The sequence below is a fragment of the Mycetomoellerius zeteki genome, unplaced genomic scaffold (genome assembly GCF_001594055.1).
Source record: "Mycetomoellerius zeteki isolate Tzet28-1 unplaced genomic scaffold, Tzet1.0 scaffold98, whole genome shotgun sequence".
Lineage (NCBI taxonomy): Eukaryota > Metazoa > Arthropoda > Insecta > Hymenoptera > Formicidae > Mycetomoellerius > Mycetomoellerius zeteki.
Genome location: NW_017258021.1, coordinates 455,411 through 468,951, shown reverse-complemented (window position 1 = coordinate 468,951; position 13,541 = coordinate 455,411). Strand labels below are relative to the sequence as shown.

The 13,541-nt window shown below is 31.9% G+C and overlaps 1 protein-coding gene across 1 annotated transcript in view; it reads right to left on the bottom strand.

Annotated features, from left to right (window-relative positions):
- The window catches only part of kl-3 (dynein heavy chain 8, axonemal kl-3), a 32,485-nt gene that overhangs the window by 5,331 nt on the left and 13,613 nt on the right, over positions 1-13,541 (bottom strand). The window contains exons 32-64 of the mRNA XM_018461034.1: positions 13,176-13,316; positions 12,740-13,087; positions 12,468-12,657; positions 11,994-12,139; positions 11,706-11,904; positions 11,475-11,593; positions 10,891-11,227; positions 10,546-10,816; positions 10,266-10,466; positions 10,001-10,185; positions 9,003-9,307; positions 8,674-8,900; positions 8,367-8,589; positions 8,105-8,281; positions 7,857-8,024; positions 7,524-7,739; positions 7,175-7,312; positions 6,509-6,805; positions 6,274-6,429; positions 6,045-6,200; positions 5,841-5,976; positions 5,590-5,741; positions 5,241-5,494; positions 4,683-5,111; positions 3,590-3,866; positions 3,334-3,520; positions 2,876-3,137; positions 2,393-2,632; positions 2,147-2,314; positions 1,181-1,322; positions 910-1,099; positions 486-604; positions 223-399 (exon numbers count right to left, since the gene is read on the bottom strand). Of these exons, the coding sequence (XP_018316536.1) occupies positions 223-399; positions 486-604; positions 910-1,099; positions 1,181-1,322; positions 2,147-2,314; positions 2,393-2,632; positions 2,876-3,137; positions 3,334-3,520; positions 3,590-3,866; positions 4,683-5,111; positions 5,241-5,494; positions 5,590-5,741; positions 5,841-5,976; positions 6,045-6,200; positions 6,274-6,429; positions 6,509-6,805; positions 7,175-7,312; positions 7,524-7,739; positions 7,857-8,024; positions 8,105-8,281; positions 8,367-8,589; positions 8,674-8,900; positions 9,003-9,307; positions 10,001-10,185; positions 10,266-10,466; positions 10,546-10,816; positions 10,891-11,227; positions 11,475-11,593; positions 11,706-11,904; positions 11,994-12,139; positions 12,468-12,657; positions 12,740-13,087; positions 13,176-13,316 (6,933 nt within the window). The remainder of the gene's footprint in view (positions 1-222; positions 400-485; positions 605-909; positions 1,100-1,180; positions 1,323-2,146; positions 2,315-2,392; positions 2,633-2,875; positions 3,138-3,333; positions 3,521-3,589; positions 3,867-4,682; positions 5,112-5,240; positions 5,495-5,589; positions 5,742-5,840; positions 5,977-6,044; positions 6,201-6,273; positions 6,430-6,508; positions 6,806-7,174; positions 7,313-7,523; positions 7,740-7,856; positions 8,025-8,104; positions 8,282-8,366; positions 8,590-8,673; positions 8,901-9,002; positions 9,308-10,000; positions 10,186-10,265; positions 10,467-10,545; positions 10,817-10,890; positions 11,228-11,474; positions 11,594-11,705; positions 11,905-11,993; positions 12,140-12,467; positions 12,658-12,739; positions 13,088-13,175; positions 13,317-13,541) is intronic.

Below are 13,541 nucleotides of genomic sequence, written 5' to 3'. Positions count from 1 at the left end.
TATGTCTATAGGACTTTTTTTCTTAGTTTTTTACTCCTCTACACGCTCCCGAAGTTTTGCCATTTAATTTGGAAACACCCTGTATACATAATCTATATATATATCGCACTGTGTATTTTATACTTCATTTTAAATTATAATATAATATCTTTCTAATTACAATAATTATAATTTACATTAAATTAATTATTATAATTAAATTGAAATTCGTGTTATACTTACCTGATATAATTTCAGGCCTTTATTTGGGAGAGGAATCTTGTCTGCATTATGTAAAGCGAAGATATGTACTACCGGCATTAATACGTAAAGGACTTTATTTGCCGATTCACACAAACGGACATTTCTTCGGTCCCAGCCGGCACCCTCGAGAAATAGGCCATAGACATAAACACCTTCCTATTTCGTGAGCATCATATAATTAATCATATAATTAATTATCCCAAAGTAATTTTTGTATATGTTGTGTAATTATCATTGCATACTGGTGGTGGTGCCTTGATCTCTTCCGGTATTTTACTTAAAACTTCATTATGAAGCATAACATTATCTAAAGCCCATTTATGCGCCCGCGTTATTTCTTGTTTCATCGCCGTTAAAAATCCTATAAATACCATTTTTAAGTTAGTCGAGCCTCATTAACTACTAGAATCGCTTATGATGTCATTTTGGTTCCGCTAATTATTTTAATTTTTATCTTTTTTATATTAAATATGCAGTATAAAATTATATTGAAAATATATGAATATAACATAAATAATTTTAATAATACAAATAATATCAAAATAATCTTTACTAGCCAAAAACAAGAATAAGAAATTAACAAATTGGTTCCTGCGATAATTTTAAAAGGATACCATTGACTGTTCTAAAGAACTCGTTCAACACAAAAATATGTATATTAAATACCTTGTGGATTGAAGAAGCCAGTTATCCAGAACTTTGACGGTCTCCCGCTCTGCAGCCAAGTCGAAAACTGTTGGTTCCTTTCCAACAGTTCCATAAACCAGAATCCCAAAGAAGCAGACTCCCACGATCGAGCCTTCCAGGTCTTCGGTATCCTAGCGTCGTATATATTGTCGAGGGCGTCTCGCAATTCCTGAAAATATATTCATATTTATTCAACTTACTGCACTTTATATAATGATTGTAATTATAAGGGAGAGCCTAAGAAAATTACCTCGCTCATTATAATTATGCCTTCTATGGCCAACAAAAGATCTTTGAGCATAACGCGTACTAATTTTATAACCACCTGTATCCTGTCGATCTCTTGTTTTAAAAAAATGTTCATTGGGGCGGTATGATCCATTGCATGCAATCTATGATGGTTAAAGCACTTATTTTTTTCTTATTAATAATTTTTATTAAAAGGAGACTATAAAAAATAATTAATAATAATAAATTAATTTAAACCACTACATAAATAAATCGAATAAATAAGGAAAAGATCTACGGTCGAGGCTAAATCTTAATGTCTAATAATAAAATATATGAAGACGCTCGTATTACGTGAAAACAATTAAAAATAAACTAGGTCAATGATCGAGCCTTTTACAGTCGAAGCATATTATACACAATGAAACAATATAAGAATCGATTTATACATCAATTTTGAAATGCATATATATACGTTGTGACAGTCAACTGTGCTTTACGTCCATTGTCAACTGCTCACCGTAGTCATGTAAATCGTTATTATATTAGTATTTAATTAACTGAAGAAGGATCGGTGGTTTCAAAACGTATATATGCATTTCGAAATTGATGTATAAATCAATTCTTATACTGTTTTATTGTGTGTAATATGCTTCAACTATAAAAGGCTCGATCATTGACCTAGTTTATATTTAATTGTCTAATAGTATTGCACTTTTATATATAAATTTTATATATCTTTTAAATCAGGAGACACAATAGTGTTTCGGTACTAAGAGCATACGTATAAATTATAATTGCTACTTATTATCGGATTTGAAACGCAACCATAAATATTGAAGCTAAAATAATATCATAATTAAATTGATCGTCAATTTGATAATAACTAACATCTTATAATCTAGTCTCTACTGTATTGATTCCTTCTTTATTTATTTGAAATAATTAATAATTGAAATAATTAAAGGATAACAGATAATCAATAGACCTTTCTTTAACTTCAAACATGTCGTACAGTCCCGGTACTTTTTCTAGCATTTCCTTCGCCTGCCTTGTAACAATTACTTCTCGAGATTCTACACCAACGACACCCGCTTCTTTCGGTTGTACGGATATTATTGTATCTAACACAGTTTGCGTGGTGTTACACTGGTATCTACGATAAACATAATTTTTCAATTATTTTACATAACTGTCTTCTTACATATCTATAATTCTTGCGACAATGTCTTACGTAATGTCTGCATTTGGATGTAAGCCATACACTTGTGGCGGATCCACAGGACTCATGGCATCTATCGCCTTCAGATAGTCGCTTACTTGCTTTAATACTAAAAGCGGATAACCTTTGTAGAAAACGAAACCTTCCGCGAAAAGCGCTTCTGTAAACCACACTTTTGCGAAGGTATTTAATAATCTCTTATCGTAGTCGTCTGTAATACGTCCACCATATTGCACTTCGCCTATCATGTAACTAAAAATGCAAATATATAGAGCGAATTAGTCTCTAAGAGAAAGAAAAAGAAAGCTCAAGCAGAACAAAAAGTTATGATGATCGAATGGCGTCAAAAGAACTCTTGATTATTAAAAATAATTTTTTAATCAATCACACGATCCATATCAGTCACATCAATCACATCATTTTAACGTTAGTTTGACGTTATCATAACCTGCTGTTTTGCTTGGGAACTGATATAATATAAATTTCTTCATTTACCGCACGCTTTGCCAATTTATACCACGTTTCGGATCGTAGTCATTCAAATGATTATTCATGAACGTACAAGATGCCAGCCAGTCCGCCGAATTAAATTCGTAAGGTATGTTCCATCCCAAGGGACCAAACTTCCGTCTTTCCTGAACAACGGTATGCAGGAATGACACGGTGTATATCAGAGGTATATATTGCGTAGCGTCACACTGGTCCAATATTTCTTGATTCATACTACTGTACGTCGACAATAAACTCGCGCGTATTCCTAACGTGGAAATCACACCTTGATTATGCTACTCTTACTTCCTTACATAGAAATATATCCCTGGTAGGAAGCAGATGTTATTGTCATTATTTTGACGTCAAAATATCGTCATAAATGTCATTTTAACATCAAAATGATGACAAATGACGTTAGCTTGCTATATGGGATCTTTATTTAAGTAAATAGAAATAGATGCCTTGCGGTGGTTCGTATGTATATTTTATAGACATCTGCAATAAGGAAACAGGAAAATTTTTGTGCGGTTCCGTCGTGATCCATACGCGAAAGTCTGGATGCGGCGCTTCCATTTCTAAAAGAAAGTTTACCAATTCCGCCATATACTCCAAGCCTAAATGACAATTCTGGCATAATGCCCAGAAACCCTGTAAATGGCTTAAATTAATAACTTCTTTGCAACACCAAAGAAGAAGCGTTTCCTCTCTATAATATACTTCAGTTTTTGCGCTACTAAGCAGTCGACGAGCATGAACTTCTTGACCCTGTCCCATCGATATGCTTCTACAAACGATTTCCATTTTCTTTGCGAGCTGCTCGATGTTAGGCGTGGGATCCGATCCCATGCTTAAGAAACAGATCATTGGTGTGTTTGGTCTTGACTCACTATGCATTACATCGAAAAGTGTAATCACAGACTCTGCATATTTTGCTCCTAAGGAAGATGCTATATATTTCCTTGACTGCGACAGCGTTCTATCCATACACCAAGCTCTGCAAACATATTATTTTACATATTTCACATATTATTTTATTGCATGTAAAGACCAGTCTTTCTACCAAACTTGAATCTATAATTTGCCTGAAAGGTTAAGGAAAGTATTAGAAAATAATAAAGATTACTTTCTGATGATTAAACTGTGTCGATATATTTTGACAATAAATATTAAATTTTGTAAAAAATGGATTATTTATTTATACATCTTATAAATCGCATAAATTGTATTTTGTATACATAATCTTTAATTATAGCAATGTCATTTAGATCCGAAACAAAAAATTTGTGAACTATTGTACAATTGATACTATAAATTGTAGGTGAAAAAACTTTAAATCCTATTTTATTATAATCGCTGTAAGACGGAAATTCATTTGTACTTCAAACAGGATGCTATAAAACTTAGGTGTAATTTTCGTACTCTAACAAAAAAATTGTTCATTTGACTAAATTTATTTAGTCTTTATTTCTTTTAACAAAGAATGTATATATTTAAGTCAAACATATTATATTTAATTTAAATACATACATTCTCCAACGAAAAAGAAATAAAGACAACTAAATTGATTTAGTTAAATAAACAATTAATTTAATTAAATAAAAATTTTTTGTCTCAGTATAATTGTAGTTCAGAGTTAATCACATTTTGTAAAAGTATGTGTCTTGTACTTTTTATTAGAGATGCTCAAAAATTTCCCAGAATATATTTCATTTGTATTTCGTATTTTACATACAAAATATTAAATTTCTTGTGTTATATGTCAATTCTGAATTTTTAACGTCATGAAGATTATCTTACTGGAAGAGATTACCTTATCAAGAGCAATCGCCGGAATGTATCCAACGTGTTATAACCATCTGGTATAACTTCCTCCTCTGGTGCATCTTTGTCGAACCAATGTTTCCAAACTTTCTCAGAAGCGGGTACTTGAGCCACGATATATTGAAATTGTCTTAATGACGACAGCGCAACTAGATTAAGCCACGTTACATCTGTGATCCACCTGCAAGGTTTTGGCTCGATTGCTTTTAAATCCAGCGCTGTGCCGCCTTTAATAAGATACTGAAACTCCTCGTGCATGATGTTGTTGCGTTGCAGATCAATTTTCAATGTCATCAACAAAATAAACATATATTTATGTATTTCGTAAAGTCCGCGTGATTCGTACTTAAAAATATCGTAAGTCAAATATTCAATGATATGATTTATTCTTCTTTGATTAACTGGACTCTTCTCGGACCTGGACAAAAATCACGATTTAATATACATTACTCAACAGGATAGGATTCGTATTTACGACTTTAGGAATATCTGTCGTGGCACAATACAAACCGCTAGCGTTACACAGAAATTATCTGTGTATATTTACCTAGCCATTGAGATATCAAATCGTTCTAAGAATTGAACGAGAGACGTTTGGTACATGCAATTGACATGTGGCATGTCACATATCAAGAAGTACAAAACGCTACCACGTGTTGCAACCGGTCGAAATTCTTCACGTGCTGCATCGATTTTTAGCTCTGTATCTTTTGCGACGCTCAGTTTTCTATTTATCTCCGCCGCTGTTTGTTTCGTGATATTCAAAACCGACATTAATTCAACATCTTCGATTAAAGGACCCTTGAAAGAATAAAAAATAGCATAGAAAAGATATTATTAATTGCACTTATTTCAGAGTCATTTAATTAGCGCTACAAAGAGAATGATATACATACTTGTACAGTTCCCAATTTGTGTAGAAGATTCGTTTCTAGTTCTTTAATTTTTCTATTATTCGCAGCTACATCAGCAATCAATTGCGTTTTTTCTGTCTCCAACTCTTTCTTCTCTGTTAAAATGACCCTTCCTAACAATTGATCCTCTAAACCTGTTAAAATAAGGTATAATGTAAATTAAATAAAATTATAATAAAAAGATGTATTTATAAATATATTTATAAATACTACTTAAATAATAGAATATATACCTTTCATTGTAACAGTAAAATCAATTATAGATGCGTGAGCAAATATTTCTGGAGTGTAAAAAGGATTTGGTAACTTCGTTGTGATATAAAGTCTGAAATCTTTGCTAATATCCACTTCTTTATCACCTAATTTGACCTTCCATAATAATAAATTACGTTAAATGTAAAACTGTGCTAAAATTACAATCTGTAGTATCGTTTTACCTTAAAAGAGGTTCCTATTTTTATAAAATTTTTTTCCAATAGATTGTCTAGCACTGGATCTATTTCTTCCCCTACATCTTGAATTAATAGTGGTCGTCCTATCGATATAGAATCTTCCAAATGATTTCTAAAGTATTTGTGTGTGAACCATGTTACCTGAAAAGCGTGTTACATTAAAGCGTGTTAAATTAAGCTTGTTGCATTCCACAATTTGATTCTATTTACATACCTGTAAATCAAACTCTTTTTCTTTATTTTTAATCCATGTTTTGCCTTGCAATTGTGGGTCAATCAATAAAGGATATCTCGATGCTTTCGTTACAATTATTCCATTTTGAACTGATAATTCATCGGTTGGCAAACCTTGCAAGTTCCATTCACCAATCTGTGATAAATTAGATGCTTATTATTTGTTCATACGAGTTTCAATTATATTTCTCATATAATAATTTATATAATTTTACCGTAGCTGTATCTGTCAATGCATTAACAATGTTTACGTTAAGAGAAATTGGGATCTTTCTATCTTGTATGAAGTCGAGCCATTTTCTTTGCAAAAGAAATCGGAATTCTTGATTAAATGGCCCGCAATAAGAAAGAAATCCAGTGAATACCAACACATCTCCAACGAGACGTTCTATTTCTGATTTAAATGTAGTCACTTGCTCCGTCCATCTTATTTTTTCTCCAGATAATCCTTCAATCATAGCGGTTGTGATATCCATTTTTGCTTGACAAACCGCAGCTTGGTCGATAATTTTCTAATAAAACGTTATTATATGTGAAATAATTGTTTAATTTCAATTTCATTAATATCATACAAAAAGAACGGTTTGCTGAAGTATCTAAAATTCTAAAAATTTAGCTACATATTGATCTAAAAATAATTTTGTTAAACTATTAAAATAAATATGTCGAACACTTAAACTGGTTATTAATGTCAAAAATTTTTGCATTTATTGATCATCATGCTTGAGTTTCCTCAATATACATAACACAGTTATTTTGATGATGCAATAAAATTATTTTCGAATTTACATGTCCCTAATTTTTAAATACTTCAGCAAAATCGTTCTTTCTGTGTAAATATATTTTTTGTATAACGTATAGTCTCATGATTATTATCGTACTTGTCGTTCCTGCATCACGGCATCAAATTCATTTTGTACTATTTTTAAAGCGTCGTCCTTTTCTTTCAATAATTCTTCCGCTTTGAGTAAATTTTTGTTAGCTTTATCGTAATAATTTTCTTGTACAAGAAGATTTGCCTACAAAGTGATTCTTTCTTATTACACATTTTAACGCTATATATTTTCGTATTGAAACTGGAGAACAATCAACGTTATTACGTAGCTTAGAAAATAAGAGATAAAAATGAATATATTATGTAGTTAGGTATAAAGTATTCTCTCCTGCTACAAGCCATAAAATGACATTGGCTGTTCTCATCTAGCAACAATGTTTATTAATAGGGAATACCTTCAAAGGTAGCACATCTTTATTTATTTCATAAAAAGCAACCATGGAGATGGTCCACTGTATGAGACCCGCAACATTTCCGCAGGCTTGCTTTGCAGCTTCATAAGTATACATGTGAAAATTTAAATATGGCATCATTAAGTCGATAGTCTCAGCATTAATATCATCCTTTGGAAAATTTTGTAAATTATATAAAAATCTGGTATCAGCTAAGACCTGCAAGAAATAACATGCTCAAATAATATTTTGTTAACTTAAAATATCTTATTAACTTAAACATGATTTTTTTGATTATTTTCTATTAATATAAAAATTAATATATATAGGACTTACCTTTAACGATTCCGACCACGAAGGTGTTAGAAATTGATGTTCGTAATCCGGTTTGACTGGTTCCAGCTTTCGTCCGAATAGAATCAGAACACAATCCATTATGAGCGTAATTAAATACGGTGGTTTAGCCAATTTACGAACGGTAGCGATATCTACTGCTTTTATGGTCTGAAATATATGTGTTGCTGTCAATGAACATTTGCATTAATACTTGACATAATAATAATATCAATTATTGGTCATAACACCTGCAATGCAGCTTCGGCTTCCAACAAAGCAGGTTCCGCAGCTTTCAACTTTTGTTCTGCCATTGTCTTATCTTTTGCTATCACTTTCAAAATTGCTTCCGCTTCGTCTTTCGATACTTGTACTTTTGCTTTCACACCCTCAGCCTCTCTTTTTTTCTCATTTACAGTAACAAGAATCTAAATACGTATTACATTATTACATATGAAATGTAGGGTCGAAATTTCTAATAAAATTGATCTTTTACAAAAATATATTGCTTACCGCCTCCACTTGAACATTTTTTACCGCAATCTCCTCTTGAGTTTTTTCCAATTCATGTTGCAACACATCGACTTGAGCTGCAGCGTCAGTTAATTTATTTAAACCGCTACTCATACGAGAAGCAAGCATATTAATATTATCCAAATGTTGCTTATAAAACATTTTGTAACTGTCGAGAAACGTTAAAAATGATCTCGGAGTCACGTATACTTGTCGTCGAAACCTGCATCCGTTGAAATTACATTAACTTGATTGTATTTACACAGAGAAGGTGAAGCACTGATGATAAGAAAATAGAAAAATAAACCTGTCGAAGTATTCTGCACAGGTATCGTTTACGTTATCTTGAATATCACCCACAACTTGAGTTAATTGTTGTTTTACTTCCGGACTACATACAACTTTATATGTGGCTAAGAAGTGTTCACCGACTGCGTATAGCGCATCCCTTGGCCACCTCCAAAACCAATTTATCGTGCAACCAGATATAAGGGCAGGGAATTTTAACGACCGAGATCTAAACTTTCCACTGATCTGCGTAAATAATTATATATACATATATATCACTACTATACATATACTTGACCCACTAAAAGAATGAAAAGAATAAATGCAAATATCTTTAACAAAACTCACTGGTGAAAAGCATAAGACTACATGCAGATTATCTCTCGCTTTCGATATAAAGTAATCGTAAAGATTGTCTTGCGTAGGAGGTCGTCGGGGATCAGCCTTTTTCATTAGCGGCGTGATAGTTGTCAAAATTTCATCTAACTCATCCTTTGGAAAAAGATTGGCCACTTCGCCAACGCTTAATATGTTGTTTATATATTCTAAAAATGCTTCATCTTTTACTTCGTTATCGGTGAAAATAAAAGTGAGACCTTTGCTGTCAATACCAGCGGTCCGATACAATTTTCGCAAATCATCCATCAAGCTGGCTACATTATAAATCCTTAAGATATAATTATACACATATTATTTCTTCACGCAGTTTCGCATCCAGTACGATGGAAAACATTTACACAATATTTCTGCAAAACTGCACGAAAAGTTCCAACGCATAGCAAAGAAATTAAAAATTAAATTAAATTTTGTAATTATTTTCTACAATACTCGATGTTTTGCAACTTCAAATTACGCTAAAACATTTAAATGCTTTACAGGGAATTCGAGAAATGTTAAATTTTAATTGAATAAATGAAAATTTGTATATAGGTATGTATATAGATTACGTAAATAAATGAATTTAGAAAATATCAGTTGCGACTAATAGATGATTTTAAGGTGTAACAAAAAAGCTACTTTATATAATAAAGGATGAACCTTTTATATGTAAAAACAACATTTTTAATCTATTTCAAAGATTATTTATTATAAGATATAAAAAAATGCCTTATATCAAGAAGTTTTATAATAAAATTACCTCTATCTACAAAAAATATAAAATAATATTTTTAAAAAATTATTATTTCCAAAATTCATATTTTTAAAATTATTTTTGTGTACAAAGTTTTATTAAAATCAGAATTTGACACTTCGCGAGATTGCTTTGTTAGTAAAATTTACTCGCCTGGATAATGTTATTTGAAAGAAATTAAATTCTGCAATGAAGGATGCCAGTCGCGTTAGGCTCTGTTTTCCGGATCCTCCTATACCGATCAGCAACGCGTTGCCCCTGGGAACTCCAAGTATTCGTGATATTCGTATCAAATGCACCAGAGCATCATGGAAGAATACCAGATCAAGACGCATACCGCGTATATATTCGTTAAATTGCTCCATATTTTGTTGAACTTTCGCGATAACATTATCGTAACTACGAGTGACATAAAAATATATATGCGTCTATCAGTTTTTAAATCCATCGCATCAGATAAAAAGTTCGATTTGATGTACCTCGGTATCTCCTCATAAATCTTTGGTGCCTCTAATACAAAATCTTCTGGCTCTTCGCCTGTCGGTTCTGGTGGTTCGCGCAAAAAGTCAACGAAATATGTCTCAACTGGAGAATAATATTGAAAATCTGGACCTAACATCTTCTCCGCGATCCGCCGCAACGTATTTTGGAACCATTCTTTATCGGCGGCATTGATGAAGCTAGGAATGATTTATTACATATTTAAGCAAATTAAGTATGTAAAAATATATTTGTTTCATAATTTTAAGAACAACGAACCGATCTGCTATCACACGCATGCATTCATGCTCCCATAATTTCAGCAGTGTTGTTATAGATTCACATTCGGCTCTCTCTATTCTGAGTATTCCCTCCCAAATACGAGAGAGATCACGTAAGTTAAAAACGTAATGGAATTTGGCCGGAGTTGGTAACATCTTCGCTTTAGTTTGCTGCCATAATATTCGAGTCAACGGTATAAGCTTTGGCAAGAAATTAACGATGGTTTCGGAAAATCTTGTAACGCAAAAGTAGCCTTGGCCAATAACACCTGTAATTTTTAATTCATATTGTATAAATTGTACTTTGCGTATTTTACTAAATGAGCGATCGTTGTATACATACTGAAAATTGTATCCATGGATTTATTGGACGGTAATGTGCAATTAAAAATATTGAACTGCCGTTTCAATCGCGACGGAATATCATTTCGTCCTCCACCCGGATGATGCATCGCAGCAAGTAACATAATATCTTGTATACTGCAAAAGTCGCCCGGTTTATCCAGGGAGTAGAACCCTTTGTATTCCATTAACTGACGTACGATCTCGTTTGTAATTTGATCGCCCCACTCGTTTATGGCCGGCATATTTATATCATCAATAAAGATGGTCATTTTGCGTCCACCAGGCGGACCATAAGTGCTACCCACTCGCTTTTCAACATAGCTCTCGAATACACGCTGAAGAAAGCGATAGATAAATTCACGCGATAAATAACTTATAACATAGTCATATCATCGCAATTAAAAGTTTATATAATAGATTTATTTACTATATAATGTTATAACATAGCGTTATTATAGAGTTATTCTTTTTAACTGAACTTTTAACATTGTTCATTTTTTCTTCTTTTCTCCTCAACATAAAGAAAAAAAAAGGAAAGATAAATAGTGCAAGAAGTTTAGTTGAAAAGAACAAACTAATTACCTGAATCATGTTAGGCGTGGATGCTGAAGAAAAATTGAAAAACTTATTTAAATGGTATTCGGGATCGTGCTTAGACATGTAGCTTTTTATCATTACGCTTTTTGCGGTGCCGGCTTCTCCTATTGCATAATTAATTCATATTATGGAATTAATGTTATAATAATATTACATATTTAATCTATTAAATATTGGCTAAACTAAACATTAAAATTATGCTATGCGCTTGCCTACCTATTAAAAGTACTGCCTTTCCCTGCCTTGCTATAATATCAATTAAATATAATGTCCTGGTATTATCAACGTTAGGAACAAGAATGGTATAATATTCTAAAATATGATCTGAGGGATATTCAAATTCTGGCACTCTTTTATTCCAATGTACCCACTTCCCATCGTCTGATACTAGGTACTCAAAAATAGTTTCATCTTCCTATAAATTGAATATTTATAAGGTAAAAAATAATGGCATACATTGTACTTTAACTGATTAAATAACATAGCAAACTATCATATACGAACTGTATACTTCGGCCAGTTACAATTTGATTCATGATTCATAAGATATTCCTGTAATGCAAATCGTCCGTCTAGTTCTAACATTGCACCCAAACTCCACATAAGAGAGAATAAAAAAAGTTTCTCGATATGTTGCTCAGATAATATTTCTAAAAATTATAATTTTGATGAAATATTTGATAAGTATACTTAAAATTAAAATTTAATTATAAAGTAAAATTATTTAATTTGTTTTATTAAAAATGTAAAAATTATTGAAAATTTTACAAATACAAATTATTTTCTAACATTTTCAATATATTAAAAAATAGGAAACGTAAGATTAATGAATTATAAGAATATTTAAAAAGAATACGCAAATATAAAGCGATAAAAACAAATATGTTCTAACAAAGTGCTTGCTATTTGATGTTAATATTACATAGCTATGTTGAGAGAATAAATATTTGAATGTAAAAGAGAAATTCTCGTATTTACTAGTTGGGTCGGAATTTCCAACATTTAAACCTTCCAATAAGTCAATACACTGCCGTATGTAAACTGCTTCCAAAAGCATCATTTTAGTTTGAAGCTTTGTTTGAACGAATGTGTGGGCATCTCCGTATATTTTATGAAATAACGCTCGTAGCACTCGAGCCTCGTTGTTGGAACATTTTCTAAGCCAACCCTATATTAAAAGTGTTGCAACATTATAATCGACTGCTGCAGAGGAAATGTCTTATTATTAAAAAATCCCAGATCGATATTACCTCTAAAATTAAAGTCCATTTTAGCACAGAGGCACTGACGAATACCATTCCCATACGCGATATAGTCGCCGGGGACGCATTATCTACATTGTCAGGTTCGAACACTAATTTAGTATTTGGTGCCATTATAATGCGATCGCCATTTGCCAATGTTAATGTTTTATTGTCATCCAAAACAGAATTTAAATTTTCAATCCATATTGTGTCAACTGGACCGTCTAATACTATCCATAAATTTTCTGTTTTCTTCGTTTGCGTAGATCTTCGCCATATAATGGAAAATATACCGTCTGTCCAATCATTCGTCGCAACATCGAGTTTTCCAAACATTTGAGATGCAGTTATCGCCTATTTATATTTTTTTTTCAAGAAGAATTATTTCTATCGATATGTCTAATACAATGAAGAACTATTATTCATTAATAACACTACTGACTTTTGGATTCATCCTAATTTCCTTATGCGGTATACCCATCTCTGTTAGAGCCCTCATTAGCGCCCACATGCATCGCGTTTTACCAGATCCTGTTGGTCCAAGAACCATCAAACCATGACGAACAAGGGACGTCTCATATAACTGCAAATTACCACATCATTATTTTTTTTCTCGATAATCATAACTTATATTAATTTTACGTGTATACTTAAATCCTTAAAAAAATTTTTTTGAATTTACACAAAACAATTTTGCTTTAAAAAATACAGATATTTACTTGTAAAATTTTCAAGAATCAAACAAAAAGAATGGAATAAATGAAGAAAAATGAAATAAATGAAGATATAAGTAAATGTATAAATATTA